At 42.8% G+C, this 20,857-nt stretch overlaps 6 protein-coding genes across 19 annotated transcripts in view; 1 reads left to right on the top strand and 5 right to left on the bottom strand.

Annotated features, from left to right (window-relative positions):
* ate1 (arginyltransferase 1) overlaps positions 1 to 207 on the bottom strand; it is a 41,523-nt gene extending 41,316 nt beyond the window's left edge. For all 3 annotated transcript variants that reach the window (XM_028423631.1, XM_028423632.1, XM_028423633.1), the window contains exon 1: positions 37 to 207. In XM_028423631.1, the coding sequence (XP_028279432.1) occupies positions 37 to 136 (100 nt within the window). In that variant the 5' untranslated portion in view covers positions 137 to 207. The remainder of the gene's footprint in view (positions 1 to 36) is intronic.
* A 360-nt stretch (positions 208 to 567) lies between these two features.
* On the bottom strand, positions 568 to 5,728 carry LOC114447127 (delta-1-pyrroline-5-carboxylate synthase-like). 2 transcript variants are annotated; one of them, XM_028423209.1, is made up of 17 exons: positions 5,589 to 5,728; positions 4,999 to 5,106; positions 4,742 to 4,893; positions 4,469 to 4,618; positions 4,278 to 4,382; positions 4,029 to 4,187; positions 3,672 to 3,762; positions 3,374 to 3,498; positions 3,128 to 3,272; positions 2,962 to 3,035; positions 2,771 to 2,870; positions 2,432 to 2,652; positions 2,200 to 2,337; positions 1,925 to 2,120; positions 1,702 to 1,823; positions 1,315 to 1,597; positions 568 to 1,231 (listed from the first exon to the last, which is right to left on the bottom strand). In XM_028423209.1, exons 2-17 carry the CDS (start codon positions 5,093 to 5,095, stop codon positions 1,053 to 1,055), a joined length of 2,337 nt encoding a protein of 778 aa, XP_028279010.1. In that variant the 5' UTR covers positions 5,096 to 5,106; positions 5,589 to 5,728; the 3' UTR covers positions 568 to 1,052. The 2 variants fall into 2 exon arrangements, with proteins under 2 accessions (XP_028279010.1, XP_028279011.1); XM_028423210.1 differs by having other exon boundaries at positions 4,035 to 4,187.
* Positions 5,729 to 6,469: 741 nt separating this feature from the next.
* Positions 6,470 to 8,517, top strand: LOC114447661 (E3 ubiquitin-protein ligase Midline-1). The gene is made up of 6 exons (XM_028424051.1): positions 6,470 to 7,042; positions 7,133 to 7,228; positions 7,308 to 7,541; positions 7,615 to 7,637; positions 7,718 to 7,851; positions 7,928 to 8,517. The coding sequence occupies exons 1-6, from the start codon at positions 6,470 to 6,472 to the stop codon at positions 8,515 to 8,517; spliced, it is 1,650 nt and encodes a 549-aa protein (XP_028279852.1).
* A 459-nt stretch (positions 8,518 to 8,976) lies between these two features.
* LOC114446857 (hyaluronan-binding protein 2-like) lies at positions 8,977 to 12,379 on the bottom strand. The gene is made up of 13 exons (XM_028422711.1): positions 12,219 to 12,379; positions 12,001 to 12,091; positions 11,840 to 11,920; positions 11,644 to 11,754; positions 11,437 to 11,553; positions 11,225 to 11,335; positions 10,977 to 11,148; positions 10,802 to 10,899; positions 10,363 to 10,726; positions 10,142 to 10,284; positions 9,889 to 10,023; positions 9,601 to 9,746; positions 8,977 to 9,510 (listed from the first exon to the last, which is right to left on the bottom strand). Exons 1-13 carry the CDS (start codon positions 12,276 to 12,278, stop codon positions 9,346 to 9,348), a joined length of 1,794 nt encoding a protein of 597 aa, XP_028278512.1. The 5' UTR covers positions 12,279 to 12,379; the 3' UTR covers positions 8,977 to 9,345.
* A 140-nt stretch (positions 12,380 to 12,519) lies between these two features.
* LOC114447660 (probable E3 ubiquitin-protein ligase TRIML1) lies at positions 12,520 to 15,122 on the bottom strand. The gene is made up of 6 exons (XM_028424050.1): positions 15,060 to 15,122; positions 14,687 to 14,782; positions 14,335 to 14,568; positions 14,205 to 14,251; positions 13,981 to 14,123; positions 12,520 to 13,897 (listed from the first exon to the last, which is right to left on the bottom strand). Exons 1-6 carry the CDS (start codon positions 15,120 to 15,122, stop codon positions 13,326 to 13,328), a joined length of 1,155 nt encoding a protein of 384 aa, XP_028279851.1. The 3' UTR covers positions 12,520 to 13,325.
* Positions 14,697 to 20,857, bottom strand: part of ablim1a (actin binding LIM protein 1a) — a 38,011-nt gene continuing 31,850 nt past the window's right edge. For 9 of the 11 annotated variants that reach the window (XM_028422692.1, XM_028422693.1, XM_028422690.1 and 6 more), the window contains 6 exons: positions 20,792 to 20,853; positions 19,463 to 19,523; positions 19,204 to 19,211; positions 18,604 to 18,678; positions 17,131 to 17,211; positions 14,697 to 16,894 (listed from right to left, as the gene is read on the bottom strand). In XM_028422692.1, coding sequence (XP_028278493.1) covers positions 16,781 to 16,894; positions 17,131 to 17,211; positions 18,604 to 18,678; positions 19,204 to 19,211; positions 19,463 to 19,523; positions 20,792 to 20,853 — 401 coding nt within the window. In that variant the 3' untranslated portion in view covers positions 14,697 to 16,780. The other 2 variants (XM_028422694.1, XM_028422699.1) reach the window with 2 other exon arrangements.

Raw genomic sequence — 20,857 nt, 5'->3', positions numbered from 1 at the left:
TAGCTATGCTGCTTCTTTACTTTATTATGCACTTACCATGAGAGAAATTTCCTTTAAGATTTTTACAGTAGCCACAGCGGTAACCATCATCTCCGCCGAAGTATTCTACTATAGTATAAGACTTATTTTCTGCCATGTTCAGTATCCGAACAGATAGATGACAGTTGTGTTCGCCAGGTGACCGGGCAAGTACTGCTGCATTGCAAACCCCGCCCACATCCCATGCGTCACGGCTGGTGCGTTCAGGCAACGGCGCCGGAAGTAGGAGTTTTTAAGATCCCCTTATTCAAGTTTAGTTACATTTTACACGCTTTTTTAAGCATAAACTGCAATGTCCACATTACCTTTAATTGTGTGCAACACTTTAATGTCCTATTCCTATTAAGTGTATGGGAATAAATATTTTAGGGTAGAATACGGGAGGATTTAGTTGTAGTTGTTGCAATAAGGCTCAAATACGATGAGGGCTTACAGTGAACACAACCTTTAAATGTAGGTTCAGACTGTGTTAAAAGCACACACACACACACACACACACACACACACACACACACACACAAGGCATGATTAAAGAACTGTACAGCATTTATTAAATTATATGTGCAGAGAGAACCAGCAGCAAATAAACATCTGAGCCAAGATCCTGCACAACACTGGTAGTAAATTACAAAACCACAGAGGGAGAGAGTTTGAATGTAGAAAAATAAATAGAAAAATCATTGCTGAGACAATGCTTTGTTTCCCTGCTACTATAAAATGACCTTACAGTAGTAAAGAACTTTGTCCGTGTTTGATTCCCATGTCACAATGTCACATACAGCACGGTTTTTCCTCTCACTTTTAGCACAATTCATTTCCTTTTGAATAGATACATACTTAAAAAAACTGGTTTACCGTTTTACACACAGGGGTCACAAAACAAGACCATAGTGGACTTACAGGTGAAGCAGCAGCTAATACGATGAAATGCTACTGGCAGACATACCTTAAAATAAACCGGGTAGACAGCTCATTTTAGTTCTGATGATGGCTCTTTTTGCGAACCTAACTAACTAAAAACCCCCCTGGGGGACCGGGATGTTTTCATGTAAATACTTCATACTGCCTTGCTCAGAGAAGTCAGCCACAGTGTGTCCTTCTCCACGAAGGACCCATTTGGTGGTCAGAAGTCCCTCCAAACCTACTGGACCTCTGGCATGTATCCTTGCCGTACTGATACCAACCTCTGCACCTGCAAACAAGCAGTAAAAAAAAAATCAATTTTGCTGGCAAACAGTCGCAGTGGAAAAACCATGCCCAATATTCCACACATACCCAGACCAAAGCGGTATCCATCAGCAAAGCGAGAGCTGGCGTTCCAGAATACACAGGCGCTGTCGACCTGCTGCAGGAACTGTTCAGCTGTGTCTTCATTTTCTGTGACAATAACGTCTGTGTGGGAGCTTCCGTATTTGTGGATGTGGTCGACAGCATCCTGCATGCTGTCGACCACCTCGATGCAGCACTCCAGGTCCCCGTACTCTGTCCTCAGAGACTTCACCTCGGATGGGCTGAAGGTTAAATAGGATGCAAACCGGGGGCCTGCATGAATCTTAACCTGATGAAAAAGACAACAGCCAATGATTTTAACATGAACACAACAAAATTGTTAAGAATTTTGGATCCTATTAAAAAAATACTCTGTTCATGCATCTTTCTTACATGTTCTGCTCTTAGCATGTCAATCATCTGGTCAAAAACAGGAGTGCGAAGCAAATCTCTGTGAATGAGGAGGGTCTCCATGGCATTGCAGGCTGCAGGGTAGTCACATTTGGAATCTCTGACTAGAATGAGACATGTCTGGATTATTCCTCAAGAAGTTAGCAATACAGTTTATTTTATACAGTTTATACAGTTCTACAGTGAGCATGCAGTTAACACATACCAACATCCATAGCTTTGTCTATACTGGCTTCGCTGTCTATGTAGACGTGACAGACACCCTCACTGTGACCCAACACAGGAATGCCCTTAGCTGCCCTTTGGATATTCCGGACCAGCTGGGAGGAACCCCTTGGAATAATCAGGTCAATCAGCTTGTCTAGTCTGCACAGGTCCTCAACTTCCTCACGTGTGCTCACCTACGTGACATGCATATTTACATCAGATATTATAATAGCTAATGATTATAGTATTATTGTAATAATTCAAGTTACTTACAAGTTGGATAGCATCAGCAACTCCATGAATTGAAAGTGCTTCCTGAGTGAGTTGATGCAGAATTTTATTGGTGTTGGAAGCTTCTTTACCACCTTTCAGAAGCAAAGCATTTCCACTAGCAATTGCTAATGCAGACACCTGTAACGAAATATTTAATACACAACTTTTATTTCTTTACAAATGTTAGAGAATGACATCCAGATTTATGAGATAAGCACTAGGGTGGTCTGACCTGTGGGAGACAATCAGGACGTGACTCAAAGATCACCAGCAGGACTCCAATGGGGACAGTGATCTGTTCCAGCTCGAGGTTGTTAGCCACCCTGGTTCTCCTAAGCACCCGACCCACGCTGTCCCTGGAGGACACAGCCAGCTGACGCAGGCCGATGGCAAGGCTGTTCAGCTTTGAAGTTGACAGACTCAAGCGGTTGATCAGAGGTTGGGAGAAACGACCTACGCAAGGGGAAAAACAGCAAAAAATGCATTGATCCATTCAGAATCACAAACCAGCCAATATGTAATGTTAGCTTAAGTTAGCTTAGGATTTGTGCCATCAGCGTGTTGTCTGTACCTGATGCTGTTGCTATCTCCATGTCTTTTTTGTTGGCACTAAGGATTTCATCTTTCTTCTCTGTGAGCAACTCAGCAAGACAGCAAATGATCTCTCCTCTCTGGAACAACCCAAACACACCCAAACAAAGTGAATTAAAATTTCATGACTTCACAACCCCTTGCATCCTGTCAGGGAACGAGAAAACTCACCTGTTCAGGGTGCAGGGAGGCCAGAGTCCTGCCTGCATGTCGAGCCATCTCCGTCTGCTGCTCCACAGTGGGACCTGATGGCGTTATCAGTGAACACATCAAATGTAGAAACACTATCACAACAAGAGGGGTTTAATATTCTATAATAAATGGCTTTACTCAGTACCTGCAGGTTTCACTTCAGAGAAGAAGGTGCCAACTTTCTTTCCTTCCACAATGTCTGTAATGACATGGCCTGTAACTTTAGGATCTGTCCCATTGGCAATGATGACGGAGGTCCCACCTTGCAGTGCCCAAAGAGCTGCTTTCACCTGATGCACAAAACATGATAGAGCAACATGACATTGGCATTTATTGATCCAACTCTGCTGTGTTTACACACAGGGATAAAAGAGTTTTCTGTCCCACTGACCTTGGCTTCCATGCCACCAATTCCAACTCTTGACTTGGTGCCATATGTGATTGACTGCTGGTCTCCAGGATAGAATATATCAATGAGCTTAGCATCATCCGTCCCAGGAGGACTGTCATATAAGCCTATGAGACAAAGAAGAAAAAAAGTCAATCCAAGATGATTTAATATTATTGAGAAAACCTGACTAAAAGCTACAATTGTTATTATTTTCACCTTCAGAGTTTTGGTTCCTTTCTAAACTTAATATCTTTACAGACTAAGTTAATGCTTAACAAATCTGTGTTTATTTCAGTACCTTGAACATCAGACAGGGCGATAAGAAGGTCTACTTTCATTTCAACAGCCAGCCGTGCAGCTAAGCTGTCATTATCTTTGATGCTTATTACCTGAAATACAAACAGAAGCCAAAAGAAAAATCTTACACCATCTTAGCTCAGATTATCAACTGCCACCACCCAACAACAGGTTTCCAGTCCAAATCGGGTCCAAAACAACATGCCCCAAATGTTGTGTGTACAAATTAAATGGCAAAAGAACAGCACCACAAACACATCATGTGTTAACAGTGAAGATGGAATGGAAATGAAATGACACGTTTTCCCATTCAAGCCATCCACCACCACCACCACCACGCCCACCACACAGTACCCACATTTACCCCCTGTAGGTCACTGTTGGGAACAGGGGGTGGAACAACAGCATCGTTGGTGTTAATGATAGGCACAATGTTCATCCGCAGCAGTTCATGTAGAGTGCTGTTCAGGTTGCGGCGCTTCTGCTCATCGTGAAAATCCAGGTTGGTGACCAGAATCTACAGAGGCAGACAGATGACAGATGGAAGAGTCATATTCAAACCATTCGCTAACTTCCTTTAATTCTTTGAGAAAAGTCAAATACGTACTTGTGCAGTGCAAATACTGTACTGAGTGAACATAGCTTCATATAAAGCCATCAGACCACTCTGTCCAGCTGCTGCACAAGCCCTTGCCTCCAAAACAGGAACTGACTGAGAAACAGAGATTTTATTAAATTAAAAACAATAACACACAAGTTTATGACTGAGAGGTATCTGTGCTCAGGCTTGTTATTCACCATGTCTTTGAGTTGATTCTGTCCAGAATGCAAAGCTTGTCTGACACTCTGAGACAACAATATCTCATGTCTCAATCGCTGCCTCCCGAATGCCACAGCCCCACTTGTGACAATCATCATCTCCCTTCCTTGATTCTGCAGCATAGCCACCTGAGAGGACATAAAAATAATAATAAACACTCTTCCTTCCCAGCCTGTCTGTCATGTCTTGTACCAAGTAGCTGAGTCCACATAATATAATGTTCACACTTTTTCTCATGTCATCAATATTACCTGCTCTACTATTGAGGCCAGCCGACCCAGTGCCAGACCGCACTCATCTCCACGGGTGACCACAGCACTCCCCAGTTTCACTACAATCCGTTTGGCCTGCTTCAACTCGCCACGGTGTACAAAAGACTTGCCATGGGAACGTGGGACCACAACTGAAGTGAAAAAAGGACACATTTCAAAACACATCAGAACCGCAGAATACATACAGTATCAAAGGCTGAGAGCCTTCAGATATAATGGGATAGCTGAGTACTTACATTTAGCCTGTGAAAAGGCTCTGATGGAGACAGAACAGGCGTTTATCTGCCATATTCTGGATGGCAGGCGAGAGCACAAAGCCAGTCTGGCAAACATGGCACTGACACCTGAGGACACACACACACAACAGTGCCAGGTTGCTTTAACCTCAGCTGATAATAGAGGTTTTCAGTAATAACAATCAAATTGTGTGATGAAGCCTTTAGACAACTATACATGTATGAAGGAGAAAATATCAACACAAAGTCCATTATCGCCATTCACTTCTTATCTCATAGGAAAGCTTGCTCTTTCTAGTGTTATCAGCACTGGTTGCTGCTTGAACTTGACACACTGACCCAGTAAAGATGCTATTTGCATCAAGTTATCTTGCCAGATATAGCTTTTGTTGCGAAATGCAATTCGCACAAATAAAACACACATGCATGACGTGAATAAACTGTACTTTGACGGTCAGTAATGAGCCTCAGGACTACTGTTGACAATATGAACTGGGGCTAGCTAATGTTAGCTAGCTTTAGCAAGTTTAAGCTAGCCGCTGTTTGCAAAAGAATGAGCGGAAGAAATGATTCACAAAATGACTCATTACCTGACAGTACGGGGATCTAGAAACCCGGCCACAACTACACTTGAGTGCACTGCAAAGAGAAGACACGTAGTCAGCCCGGACGGTGCTTCGCTGCCACATCCACACAGACAGCCCACGTTGGTGAGGATGGGAAGTGCCGCAACTGAGCTATTCTCGAACGACGTGTACGTGGAATATCTGGACAGCACGTCTTACGTAGTGAGCGTGATGTACGTTGTTTACGTACGCAGATAGAGTACGGTGGATCGATGAACACAGCAAGCACAAGAATAGCGACAAAGATAGAAAAAATGGTAAAAAAGAGATGTTGTGTTGTAAATAAGATTTAAACAGTTTTGTTGTCCAACAAAACTACAAATATGTATAATGTTTTAACGTATTAATGCAAAAATACAGAATGTCTGTTTCAAGTTTTCTCTACCAAATAAAGCTGATTATTAACTGTGACAAAACAGACATATCAAGATATTTTAGAAAAGGGATTTAGTTATTCCTATGTTCACGTGATATCTTTTATATACATTTATATAAAATTACAGATAAATATGTCACATGGCCTAATTGATTATGAAAATTAACCTCAGGCTAACTCAAAGTCCAGAATGAAGTTTTAATTAATTTTTAAATGGCTCTGCTTTCTGCTCTGTGACAATTAGTAATTTAATTCTCTTAATCCTGTTTTGAAAATGAGCCATTAAATTGTGTGTGGTCTCCTGAGAGTCAATGGTTTGAAACAGCTACTGGAACCTATCAACTCATCTTTAGTAATCTGACACTGAGGCCCATGAGCGCATGCCAAGAGAGGCCTTTGAAACATTAATGAGCAGGGAGGACGGCAGTCCAGTGCACACTGAGACACCGCACCAGGTGCATGCAGAGCCATGGAGACTGTTGAAGAAACTCTGAAGTGTCCCGTCTGCCAGGATTTCTTCACAGAGCCTGTGACGCTCCAGTGCAGACATGACTTCTGTCTCACCTGCATCCAAACTGTCTGGGAGACAGATGAGTCCAGTGATGGTCCTTTCTTCTGTCCAGAGTGTCAGGTCTTTCTGCCATCTGACCTCACTTTGGAGATAAATACTGATCTTCAAACTAAAATAAAGGATTTCCTCACCAAAAAGACACCACCACCAACAACAACAACAACAACCTCAGCTATCCACTGTGACCACTGCATAGAGGCGCCCTCGGTGGCCATAAGGACCTGCCTGACCTGCGATGCCTCGCTGTGCCAGGCTCATGCCCAGCTGCACCAGCAGAGGTCTGCTCTACGGGAGCACACGGTGGTGGAGGTGATCAGTGATCCACTGGCTCTGAAGTGCAGGGAGCACCGTGACGAGCTGAAGCTCTTCTGTATGGAGGAAAGGTTGCCTGTGTGCTGTTTGTGCGTCCTGGTTGGCACACACAAGCACCACAAAGCACTGCAACTCCATGAAGCCAGCGCAGACTTCAAGGTGAATATCACTATCTGTGTGATTTTATTTTTTGGAATTACTTTTTGTGGTATTTATACCACATAGGCTTGTTGTACTTTCTGTCCTCAGAGTATGTTGGAGACCACTCTGAACCAGCTGCTGAAGAGGAGAACTGAAGCCGAACACGCCATCAAGGACCTGGAGTCACTGTACACACAAACAGTGGTACAATCAATGTGACATCACACCATTATGCATTCACAAAATCCATTTTTGTATGTGTAACAATGTGTTTATTTCCCAGAAATCTGCTGCAGATTTCAGAGAGAGAATCTCCGACAAGTACAGCAGAATCCGTGTCGTCCTGGATGGGGATGAGCGTCTCATGATGCAGATCATAGATGCAGAAGAGGCGTGCACGACCGAGTGGCTGGAGGAACAGAGGGGCATCATGGAGGCTCAAATCAAAGAGATAGACAAATTCAGAGCAGCCAGTAAATCACTGATCCAGGAAACAAATGATCTGAGATTCCTACAGGTATGTTACGGCCTCAGTGAGTCACAGTGACTATGTTGGATGTACAGTAATACTTCCCCTGTCTTTTCAACAGCAAATCACATCACAGAAATTGTGGTGAGTATGTTGTTAACAGCTGAGGTTGCATTTCAGCTTTACTTCCTTTGGTTTGATTTGTTTTTTTTTTTTTTTTTTAGTGATCCTTTGGAATTTGCACCAATCAAAGCAGTAGACAGGGATCTGTGTGACCCCGAGAAGCTGAGAACAGTGGAGAGGCTGGTGGATGACCTCACTTTAGCTCTGTCCCAACATTTTCCACGAACGTGGTCATGTTAGTAACGGATCATTTTGTGACATACTATCTCTGCAAATGTGTAATGAGTGTGGATTTTGTTGTTTGTTTGCAGATCTAAGTTCCCCAGCTTTAGACTTCAAAACAGCCCATCCCAAACTGGAAATATCCCAGGATAAAAAACAAGTGCACTGGAGACGCCAGCCAGTCGGCGAGGGACTGAACCCTCGGCCATATGACTCACAGTACAGTGTCCTTGCTGAAGAGTGTTTCACCAATGGCCAACACTACTGGGAGGTCGTTGTCCAGGACAAACCCTTCTGGATGATCGGGGTGACCACCGGGTCACTTGATAAAACAGATGGTCCCAGAGCTAAGAGCTCCTCCAGCCTGGGTATCAACAACACATCTTGGTGCGTATACCATGGAGATGGACAGTATCTGGCCTGCCATGATACCCAGGAGAAGCAGCTAAATGTGACAAAGAGAGTCAGAAAGCTGGGCATACTTGCTAATCTCCAGAAGGGGGAGCTGTTATTCTACGATGGTGATGCAATGACCCTGCTTCACTCCTTCTGTGTGCAGTGCACAGAGCCCATTTATCCCATGTTTAACCCATGCATTGATATGAATGGAGCAAACACGCAGCCTCTTACATTGTTTTGGATTAAGGAGCCGTGGGATTGGCATGCAAATGGGGATTAAATTTAAACTCACAGGACACCTTGAAACAGCTGCTTTGAATGCAGACTCATCAAATGTCAAACCTTTAGGATTCTGAGAGAAGTTATCACTTTAGAACTAGATGCTATTATTGTAGTGAAGTCTGTAGAAGTCTGTTTCTACATGACCGTTTCTGTAGTTGTTTTGTGCACTAAATATTTCACCAAGTGGCATCGGTTACATCCTCAAACAGCACTTCTGTTCTGCAGAGAAGTCTATCTGTTAAAGCTGCAGATTAGCCGCTCCGGACTGTAGTTCAGAAAGTAAATGACCCGTGTGTAAACCACTGGCTTGTCCTTTGTGAGACTGTCCCCTTTAGCTCACTAGACCATGGAGGACATGCGTGCCTTCAGCCTCACATGTCACTGGCCCCACAGCCAACACTACACCCAGTGAGGTCAAATTACATGAAGAGTAACACTCAAGAGGAAGACAAGAGACTTCTGATTTACACCATGTGTTTTTTCTGTATTCATAAAGATTCACAGGGTGATAAAATGTCATTTTCAAATAAAATCAGCATTTGACTCTTCCTGTCCTGATTGAAGTCCTGCCTATTTTTAGCGTGAAGGACTGAAGCATCATCATTGTGGAGGCATCTTGTCACTACTTCAGGAATTCAGGGAATGCACCCACTGATGCACATGACCCCCTTTTTGGGCAGCAAAATATTAATTTTCTTACTTTTTGAACACATCATTCCTATTATAATAGGCAATTTATGACGTGTGTAATATATTTGCTGAGTCATGTGTAATAGTGTCATTACATTTGTCAGCCTGCATAAGAATTAAATCATGAGGATTCTTCTTAAGGATTTGCTTGTATCGTCGCCTTGATCCAGTCCAGGAAGCGAGTGACCCGTGTGTAGACCCCAGGTTTGTTCTTCTTCCCGCACTGGTCTCCCCAACTCACCAGACCATAAATAACATGGGTGCTGTTCTGCTGACAGGTCAGAGGTCCTCCAGAATCACCCTGAAATAAGAGAAAACAGCTGACTGGGTAGAAACATGCACTACTGCACCTGAATCATTTGAAGTTAGCGACTCTTTTTTTCTTACTGACCTGGCAGGAGTCCACCCCTCCCTGCAGGTGGCCAGCACAGAACATAGTATTATCCACAGCTCTGCCATAAACGACAGGTTCAGAGCATTTCTCCTGGCTGATCAGCAGAACATTAGCCTCCAGAAGGTGGTTGGTGCCATAATCAGCTGTAGAGATTAGATAGACAAGGCACGCACCATTTTGGTGCCAGTAAATATGAAAAATGAAAATAAAAATAAAACTGAGTAAACATGCACCCCTGAAGGGCCAGAGATTTGCATAAAAAAGCAGAATTTTGGCTTTACTCACATTCCTCAGTGGCACCCCATCCAGAAATTTTACACTCCATCCCATCAGGCAGTTGTCCTTCTGGCAGACAGGCTGTCTTTACAAACTGGGTCTCATTGGCACAACGTCCATTAGTGTTTCTGAGCTTCAACAAAGCTTTGAATGAATGAATGAATGAATGAATGAATGCAATTTAGATAAATGTCAAAACAAAAAACTTGCATCAAGGCTTATCACAGATGAAAACAGGGAGAAATGTGTGATGTAGCATTACCAATGTCATTGTAAACAGCAGTAGGAGTCTCCCTGTAGTTCTCATGAACAATGGCCCGCTCTACTTCTATAGTTTGAGTACTGGATTCCACATTGCTCAGTGCCAGACTGCCCATAACCACCTGCATGTTCATGTTTTTTTGGCTTCACAAATACAAACAACACAGACCAGTGAGGATCATAGTGAGACACATTTTTTAAAAAAGTCTACATTATGCTTACATGCAGTGTCCAGCTGTCAGTACCCAGCAACCTTGGATGAGAACTCCTCCACAGATGTGTTTGAATGGCCCAGTTGAGCCTTTTGGTTTTACTTGGATAGACACCTGCCAGGGTATAGCTCCAGGGGATACTTTAAGACCTCCAAAAATCCGGGTGATGGCCCTCTTGGGCTGAGGTTTACCACAGGTGTCAAAGTCTTGCGGTAGAGTAGTGGGAATGGTTGTGGGGAGAGCGGGGCCATCACTGGGAGAAGGAGAAGGAGAAGGTTGTGGAGCCTGGGTGGTCGTTGGTGCTCTCGTAGTTGGTATCGGCTTGGCAGAAGTGGGTTGAGGCTTTGTAGGGACAACTTGACTTGGCGTCACGCCTGAAACAAATACACAAGAAACTGTTTTTTCGGCTGCACTCAAAATTAGAAAGTCCATGTAGCTTAAAAGCTGACCCGGTGGTCTAGGACATAGTGTGACGTCACAGTAGTCCCAAAACAACTTGAGGCCCCGTCTGAAGAAGCACCAGGGTTTTATGTCTCTGTCTGGGTTCCTGTGTCAGAGAAAACATGTGACTTTCTTGTAGATTCTGCAGATTAAATACATCTATTCTCTTTATTCTCTCCTGACCTGCAAAAGTTGTGATGGCCAAGTCCGTTTTTGTCTTCAAAGGAGCTGTAGGGATCAGCACCTTGTTCCAGGATGAAGTGAGAGTTCCAGTGGAGACATTCGTCACCATCATCTGTCTCACTCACATTGCCTCGGTATGACTCTCCATCACCCACATAGCAGTCACCTGGGCCTAAGAAATATGCCACATGTTGAGTTATAGTGATGCATGGCAGAAGGAAAACTATGATGTGCAGTGTGTTATTTACCAACACGGCAGAAACGTCCTCTGAAATCTGGAGGGCACGTGCAGTCAAAGTCATTACCATCCTTGACACAGGTGCCACCGTTTCTGCATGGATTAGGCACACATGTGGAAACTTTGAAGGGGAAAAAACAGGGTAGGATATGAGCTTGCCTTCAATTAAACCCAGACAAAAATTGTCCTTCTGAATTACTGGTCAAAAATACATATCCATACCAGTTGTGCAGTCTGGAGGCTGGAAAGGCGCCTTGCATTTGCACTCGTAGAATGGGGGAGTTGAAGTCAGCACACACTCACCGCGTCCACATCTACCTCTCCTACACACTGATGGACCTGAGACGATGACATAATATAGACTTACAGTAGTGTTTTGCTCATTTTATATTGTGCACATAGTGTGGAGAAATCAGGATTCCCTCAAACCTCTCTCGCATGTTTTCCCCCTGAAAGGTCTGGGACAGTCGCACTTGAATCTTCTCTTGCCTTTCTCCCTACACACACCATTGTTAAGGCAAGGATTCGGGTCACACCGGCCTGGGAAAAAACAAAAGGCAACTTGTGGTCATCTTTGAATGCCACTAGTAGTGTGACAGAACAGCTCGGTGTTTAACCATCTTACCTTCTGGTGACTGAAGATCAAAAATCCAGTCTAAAACTCCTTGGTCATCATCCTCGTCATCATCATCACCAAAGAAGATGTCTAAATCAACACCGTCCCATTAGATTTAAAGCAATGTTGCCTGTCTCTCTGTTTGGATTGAATTTAGGAGAAGAACTAACCTTCAATGATATCCTTAAACTTTGGCCTCTTTCTCCCACGCATGCCATGTTTATGATGAGATTCCCGATCTTTGTGTTTTTCACGTTTCAGCTAAACAAGAATCGCAGAGAGTTGAATTAATCTTTTCACACAGCGACATGGTCATTTTATTGAGAATAATCTACATGATCACACACTGCAGTGTTATTACTGTATGTTAAAAACAGTAAATACATACTTCAGCAGGAATGATGAGAACCGCTAAGAAGAGGCAAAGAAAGAGGAGCTGTAGGTTCATGACGGCAGTGCACCAGGAGACATCAAGGAGAGAAGAACCAGAGTGATGCAGAGCGCTCACACTTTTCTAAACATTGCTGTAGGTACACTAACCTTTGAGTCCCCACACTTTCTGGCATTCATCCCTGTTGCCGAGTCAGTTTTATCGATCATCATTCTGCACTTGGTTACTTTTATAGTAACATAAACAGCTAACATGAAGAACACTGTTCATGTTACTTAGCAGATCCATGGAACAAATACATGGTACAAAATCAGGATTACTGTCTCTGCCACATTCAAAATATTATTTTTACATTGGAAATTGATTTTGTTAAAAGAAGCTAAGCATACACGGAGGCTCAGAGAGCATGTTTGCACAGAGCAGATTGTTTTTTTGAACATAGACTTTGGATCTACACACAGGTCAATCAGGTCCATGTTTTAGATCTCTTTATACAGTAGGCTACATTTACAAAATAATACTTATGCATGTTTATACGCTCAACTAAACATCAGCTTTAGTACATTCTTAATGTGTCATAATCTTTGTACCATGTGACCACGCTATTATTTTCATCATCATCATCTTTGGGCACAAGATTAAGGGGACTCCCACATTCTGGTAAAAGTTTGCCACATGGATTATTACAGAAGTTTTCCAACATAATTATTAAAACATTGCTACCACAAAGACACAATATGTTCACAGACACTACATGTGTGAAATGACACACCAGAAACACAGAATGTTTAACAATAACATACTATGACATGATTTTGTGTGCTTCTTATACACTGTTAGGTGATACCGTAACCGTATTGCATGTCATGTCAAAATGTCACTATAATAAAGCACCAAATGTGCCCATTCTTTTGAGATGTGCATCCATCACACCAGCTGAACTGTAGTCTAGGATGACCTGGGATGGCACCATCATCTGATTGATGAATGAATGTCCAAATGATGATGTTCCCACCAACCTCTGAAAGAAAAGACTTAACATGCTAACATACTGGTGAAGTGAACACAGCATGTTAGCATCAGTGTTTATGGGTTTCCTGCTAATCAAAGATCACTGGTAGGAGATGATGTGTTACAGATTACAATAGGTTTTGCATTGTTTCCATTGTGGTCATGACCAGGACATAAAGCCAGGTGAAGGCAATCTGAGAAGGTTCCTGCACAGAAGGAGAACAGTGAAGTCATTTTTTCTGCTTCAAGAAACGTCACCAATCCTGCTGGGAAGCTGCACAAAACACCAATCTGACCAAAACGTTTGGTAAAAGGCAGCTGATGAGGCACACCTCCGTGCCAGGCCGTGTACTCCCCGTCAAAGAACTCCACACACCAGGACTCTGCCCCTCGGCCCAGCCAGCAGTCTTCCGTTGTGCCTTTGCGGGGAATGTTGGGGTAAGTGACGCCAAGTTCCCAGTACGTCTTCCCAGTCACATCGATCTCCCAGTAGTGGCGACCAAAGCTGAAGGCTTGCAAACTGATGACATTGAGGGTGGTGTCAAAGCGTCCTGGGAGGTCAGGAAGCTGCTGCCAGGTGTCCGTGTAGGTGGCGCTGTCACCTTTGGGAGAGATGATCAGCTTTGGGTGAGCCGTCTCTGGATCCAGGTGCACATCACTGGAATCTGGAAACACATTATTGAACATTTCTCCAGTGAGAATTTCACATATTAAAGCGTCATTATGTAGAAATGATGTGTGAACTGACAGCTCTTGATGAGGTTCTTGATGATGGGGGTCTGAGAGCACATAAGCAGAAGCATGTTGTTGGTGAGGCTGAGGATCTGTTCAGCTTTAGCTTCGTCCAGGCTCACACTGCTTGGGTCTGATCTGTTCAGAAGATCAATTACTCTGAGGGAGACAAAGCATAGAGACACATTTCATCACTTTTCTACTAAAGCACAGCTTATCAGTTATGTTTTGTTTCAATACCTGTCCTCAGTGTTCATGTCTTCTTGCTCAGAAAATGAAAAGAAAGACTGTATAAAAGCAGGAGAAACAGATCAATTGGATGTTATATCACATTTTTCTTGTTGTGAATTACACAAGGCAGGTTTATCACCATTGTATCAGGCTCTGTGTCGGTTTGGTCCAGTGCCAAAGTGAGCCTGGCGAGGTCCTGCTCGATCTCCTGGATTAGAGAGCAGCTCCTCTCCATGAGCCCGTCCAAAGCAGAGACTGCAGCCCGCTCCTCCATCTCTAGATGGGACAGGGTGATCCTCATGTCCTCATCCAGCACGGTCTGCATCTCCTGATATTTCCGTATGACACTCTCCCTTATCACTGAGGACTTTTTCTGAGTCAGGCATAAACATTTTTAAGTTAACTGTACTGCCTGATTCCTGGCAGGATGATAAAATGTATATATTCATATTTATGAAATTCGATGTTACTCAGAAGTTGATGAGGCTTACTGTGATTTCTGATTGCCGTGCTGCCAGTTTCTTCAGTCTATGTTTGACTGCATCTCGTTGCTTCTGCAGACACTCCTGATGCTTTTCTAATGTCCCCTGAAGAAAAGGTTGCACATATATTCAAATCAAACTCTAGGAGGGTGGACCACAGCCAAATGATCTGTGATGAAGGCCAGCTGCAGAAGCAGAAGCCGTTTATTATGAGAATGAGGACCTTATCCTACTAAAAACGATCTCCTTCCATGTTCTCCTTCTTTTGATGGTGCAGGTCTCTACTGAACCCCTTTATTTAGCCTTTGTCAGGCATTTGTTATTTGAGTGTCTCTCTATGCAGATGATTTACTTTTATATTTATCACCTATCTTGGCTAGACAGTCATGTCTCCCAACAGTTCCAGGGTGGCATGTTGTCGGGTTTTGATCCCAAAGGTGGGCATCTGTCTTCTTTTTGTGTCAGTGCTGCATTCTTCAGGAGTATTGTTTAAAAAGTTCTTCTACTCTACTACAAAAACAGTTAGGATTAGGATTAAATCAGTGGAAACCTCTGTGTCTTCCTTCATCTGACAAACAGCAATGTGTAGTTGGACACCAAATGGGGATTTTGTTTCTTCTAAACTTCTCACATACTTAATGTACTATACTTTCACTTGCATAAATGTTAAAATGATCCTTTCTCTCTGATAAACATGTTGTGTCTCAAACTAGATAAAAGTAGCTCCATGTCCACAGGAGTAACATACATACTAAAACATCGAAGTCATATGCTTGCACATAGTAGTGCACATTTATCCAATGTACAAGCTGGAGAGGTAAGTCTGTGTCCCCTAGAACAAACACAGACACTCTAAATAGGATGAGTTGATTCTCAGATTTAAGAAGTTGTTGCACGTCTTAGATGTCTTCACTTTACAAGTAGAAGTATAATTGTCAAAATTGTCAAACAGCACAGCAGGAGGCAAAAGGCTGTAACCATTAAAAAGTTAATTTCACCTTTTTTTCCCAGTGATCTGAATAAAAACTGTTCTTTTAACCATTACCAGATCTGCCCCTGTGATCGAACATTCACAGCAGCTGCATCACTGAACCAGTGAGATCATGCAAAGAAAGAAAGAAAACAGCAAACAGAAAAGAGTCGCAGCTTCCTTTGGTATAGCAGGGGGTCATCATGGTTCATGGTGATTTAAAGCTTTATTGGCTTAGATTTCAATACAACAAATGGCAGTGTGGGTTTTCATTTATAAAACAGTACTTTCAAATACAGTTGCTTCTTGCATTAGGGGTTTTCGATATTTGACAGTTACTTTACGTTGGATTAAAATATATTAAGATTTGTACTTCCAATACATGTAAAGGGAAAGTGTCTGGCTGTGATAATGAGAGCCTGAGAAGAGAGACGTTTTTTTTTTCTTTGTCAGGGTCAGATGAATGTCGTGTGTGTGTGTGTACAGTAGTCAGGGGAAGCAGACTGGTGATATGCAGGTGAGCTTGGATGATTCATTTGTAGATCCAGTAAAACAGTTGGTGGGTCAGCTGACTGCTTTCCCAGTGACTTTTTTTTTTAAATTATTATTCAAAGACTCACTGAGCCAATTCTTGCAAACTTTGGACTAAAACTGTTTCAGCCCAAGCAAAGGAAAGCTGACACATGTTCAAGCTACAAGCATGGACATTTCATAATGGCGCCATGAGGTTCTACTGTACTTACAAAGTTCCACAGGAATCAACAGCAACAAATAGTAGGAAGAAACAAGCAAGAAGGAAAGGAAAGCGGTTCCACTCAAAGCAAAGCAAGAAGTAAAACAAGCGCCGTCAAACCAAATAACATGACCCTATTTATCAGTCATTCTTTGTCATTTTTGAACATGGAAGAGATTCCCATTTGTTGTTTTTGCTGTGCAAGTCTAACTGGACAAAGAGTCTCAGGAAGCATCAGAGCAAAGAGTCCGTCTCATGGCTTCTTCTATTATGTCAGGATAAAACAGAAAACCAGAAGAAAAGGAAAGAAACCAAAACCTACATCTAGATTACAGTTGTTATTGTTGTTGTTGTGTGCTATCTGAATGAATGTACAGAGTAATGCATGCTGCTCTGAGTGCTAGAAGAGCTTGGCCTTCTTTTTCATGTCGTTGCGTTTCCACAGGGGAAGCCTGTCAAACTCCTGGATCTCCATTCCAAAGATGTCAAAGAACGTTTCAGGTGCTAAGTGGCGCTAGAATTGAGAACAAAGGTGGAGAAAACAAAGGAGGGGAGGTTGGAAAAGGGGAAGGGAGGGAAGGGGGAGTTTGTTCTTGGTTAGCACCGAAGCTTTAAAACGGGTCACTGCAAAAATGACACGAAGCAATGGATACTGCACATTCCTGGCTACAGTTTGTATTTGTGTAACATGTCATTTACACAAAAGAATGCAGTTTGAAACTGCGGAAGGTCAGGTGGGAAAACTGATACCTCCAGTCTGGTTCTGTCCACATCCCTGGGCAGTTTAGCTCTCCCTCTACTGGTTATCATGAGCATTTCATAGGGATACACCTTCAGAAGGAGACATTCATGAGTAAACAGGTCAAACTGAGAAGCTGCGGTCAAAAACTTGCAAAACCATTTTTTAGAACACGATTGTAAAATTTGGATCTTTTGGTCGTTCTGACTGTGACAGAGGGAACACTGGGTGGGAGAACAGGTATGTGACAGGAGGCTGACTGGGTTACTTTTTGTAGGTTTTTCGGGGAAATGCAGGTGCTTTGTTGTGCAATTTAATTTGTCTTTTTTTTGGTGTTAAAACGTGCAACAGATTGGGTAAAGGGGAAAACATGGAAACTAAAATGCCAGTAATGTAGTCCAAGTACAACTTTTCTAAAACCATCTGTACATGAAGACAATGGCTGATCATAAACTGAAATGCTCAATAATAAGCAACTAGAAGTTTTTTGAAGCCTCTGACCAACTCATATCCACACAGTAATCGGTCTTATATACTACACAGTATATAGCGATATGAGTTGTTTGGATGACAGTTGGATTCTCCACTGTATGCTGCATACAGTATCCAGCCACTTTAGGTCAAAGCTATGTGCAGAGATGAGCATGGAGAAGCCGGCATGCTAAGCGCCAGAGTGCTCCTAAAGCAGCATGCTGAACCAGGAAGCCAGCTGACGTGAGTCTTTCATTTCTAACAATTTCTTCCACCAATGTCCCCACAATACGAGGGTTTATTGTAAAATACTCTTCGTCTGATTTCAACCTCATCAGAGCCCTCTTTCTTGGAGCTACGCTAAGGTCTAATGTTGCAGAATTTAAAATGGTAAACAGGAATAACATATTTGGAACGCTGAAACCATCAACGGCAAAGTGGCTGTAATGTAATCACACATTTGTTCTGACAGGTAGTACCTCTATATACCAAGAGGTGGCGATGATTTAACAGTCTAAAAAAAAACCTGCCACCATCAGGGGCAAAACATGGACCACAAACGCTCACTGATGGTCTGGCAGCACCAGGGCAGCTATCCGTCAAGCCAGCCAACCGACGTCTCGCACTCTCAGCGGAGCTTTCACAGACTACCTTTTGGGCACAGGAACAGGCTAAATGGATGCTCCCTAACCAGGATGAAGAAATCCTACACAAAAGCTTTTCTGAAAGCAGAGAGTGGAGGAAGGCTAATGTCGTTAGCCGGAGGCTAAAGTTATTTTGTTTCCTTGCACCAGTATTGCACAAATGCAACAACAAAAAGGACAAATGCACCATGTGATTACATTACAATTGATCTGTATCTCAACATTCCAAACATTTTGTCCCTAAGTGATCATTTAGATGCAAAAGGAGGGCCCACACCCTTTAAATCCAGTTGCCTCCATGAACAGTATGTAAAGTTTTGTAACATATTTAAGAGTATATCATCAGTACAAAAAGAAGAGGATACTTGCTTTTGGTTCCAACATATTAGGCATAGATACTCCCCTGTCCATCCTTGCAAGTGCTGCACGGCCATCCTTAATGTGCTAAAGAATAGAACATACACAAATGTAATATAGTGGAAGGGGACTGCAGGGTTAATGGAATGAACATGTCCACTAATGACAGTGGGCACAGATTTCACTGGATGGAGTTTGGATACTGTTCAGTAGTATTATTATTATTAGTAGTAGTAAGACGGGCAGTTGTTTACTGAATGTCTGTTTTTTCTACTGTGTTTTTTATATTATAGATTCGAATATGACATTTAGCTCGACTCATTACACACATAAACAACACACACACACACACGAAACATGAGGCAATGGTTGTACAATGCATTTACAATACACTGGTTCAGCTACTGGGCAGTGCATGTTTGTGTCTCATAGCTGAGGCAGCTGAAATCACATGCCCTGTAGTTGAAATTAGTCCAAAAGTGATGCAAGCATGTAGCAGGAGTGGGCGGTGTGCATTCAGGGCAAGGTGTCTCTGTTGCAACCCACGAGCGAGCAAATATGTGATGCAAGATGAGGAAGCATGCCATGTGAAAAAGCAGATGAGAGACATACCTGAAACTCTGCAGGACAAAATGGGACAGAAAATGAGACTCACAGTTAATGGTTTTGCTGTCGAGTCCCCTGCCAGGCTACTATCTACAACACTGCTGTCCCTGATGACACATTATGTGAATCATTATGCAAATATTTCCAAAAGGTGTGACCATTTATGTACATGTAGCAAAGCCATATCTGAATACTGATGCTGTGTAGCTCTGGTGAAACTGACAACAGATTTGTCTGGTGCTTGTATTTTGGTTGCAGCTCTCACCTCGACCTCCTCCACACATGTCACCGTAGCTGTTGTACTGAGTGAAATCCGTGGACTGAGGCTGCAGGGGACACAGACAAGAGCACATCAGCACGCTGACGGATTGCTTTATAATATTATTTTGTGATTGATAAGTTTGTGTCCTAAAGTTTGCAGCTCCTGTTACAAACATGTGCAGTTCAACTTTCTGAGTGATTATGCAGCGACTTTGTAGGAAAAAAAAACTTTTGTGGTATTACTATTTTTGGCAATTGCAAGTCAGCACTGTCTCAGAAAATGGCCCTCATGCAGTCATCTGCTTCCCTATGGAGACCCGGGGGCAGCACTAGGCGAGGGTGCTCCTTCTTACAGCACAAGGATAGAGTGAACTGCTGAGGTCAGACATGGTAGAGAGAGTCTGGAAGACGACCACCATCAGGACAACAACACAAGAGTACATTAGCAAAGGGCTGGGTTTTGTTGTAGAGGGGGGGACCCTGAAAGTTCTCCAGCAGTTTTTAACCATTATGAGCAGTGGGTAATGCCTCAGTGCTGTCTTTTTCAACTAAACACTGTTTTCATAAACAGGCCAGGCATATGTCATGGATGGAATTTAAAAACGTAAATAGATGAATAAATGTTAAGACCAGTTGCAAAGTATCTTGTTTTGTGTACCTGTGAGTGTGAGAGAGGTTTCCCATTGATCATAATGGGAAGCACCAGTTTGAAGTGAAAGAACCACAATGTCATTAATAGTTCTGTTTTTATTTTAGTGATATAAGAGTAGAGTATAAGAGAGGACATCAGTTGTGCTTTGGTCATAGTTATTGATGGGGACCATTCAGTGATTTCTACAGAAATCAGGGCAGAATTTTCTATTTTCTATAAGATAAACATTAACATGTCTTAATAAGAAGTGCAGGATTAAATATATTGAGGTTCGAGTCAGAGAGTTGCAGCACAATTTAAGTCCAGTGGATGAAACTTGGGTCCACCACTTCCAACAAGAGCGAAAATCAAACAGTGGAGTTCTTAGCTATAAAGAAATGAAAGGAGATGGCCTCTGATTACTGGGATTCACCGGGAGTGCTGTTTGCGGACTGGACGAGGAAAAGGTTGTGATCTGGAAAAGGGTGGCGCTAGTATCAGCACCTGATCTCTATGGGAAAAAATTATAATGTTTCAGCAGGAGGACTTCCACCAAGACAACACCACAGCCCCCAAGGATCAATGTGTCTGAAACTAACTCATCCTCCTCTTTAGGACACAAACTTGTTAATCACCTCTCCTGCAGACATCATGTATTTAACAAGCAACTCTCTCATGATTTTTGTGTAAATGAGCTCTCACCCGATGCAGCCCGTTCCTTCCATACCCAGGCAGAGAGTTCGTTTTGGTTGGAGAAGTTGGATCTGA

Source organism: Parambassis ranga, chromosome 15, assembly GCF_900634625.1.
Source record: "Parambassis ranga chromosome 15, fParRan2.1, whole genome shotgun sequence".
In the NCBI taxonomy this organism is placed as follows: Eukaryota; Metazoa; Chordata; class Actinopteri; family Ambassidae; genus Parambassis; species Parambassis ranga.
Note: the sequence above shows the minus strand (reverse complement) of the source record. Positions and strands in the feature narration are given on the sequence as shown.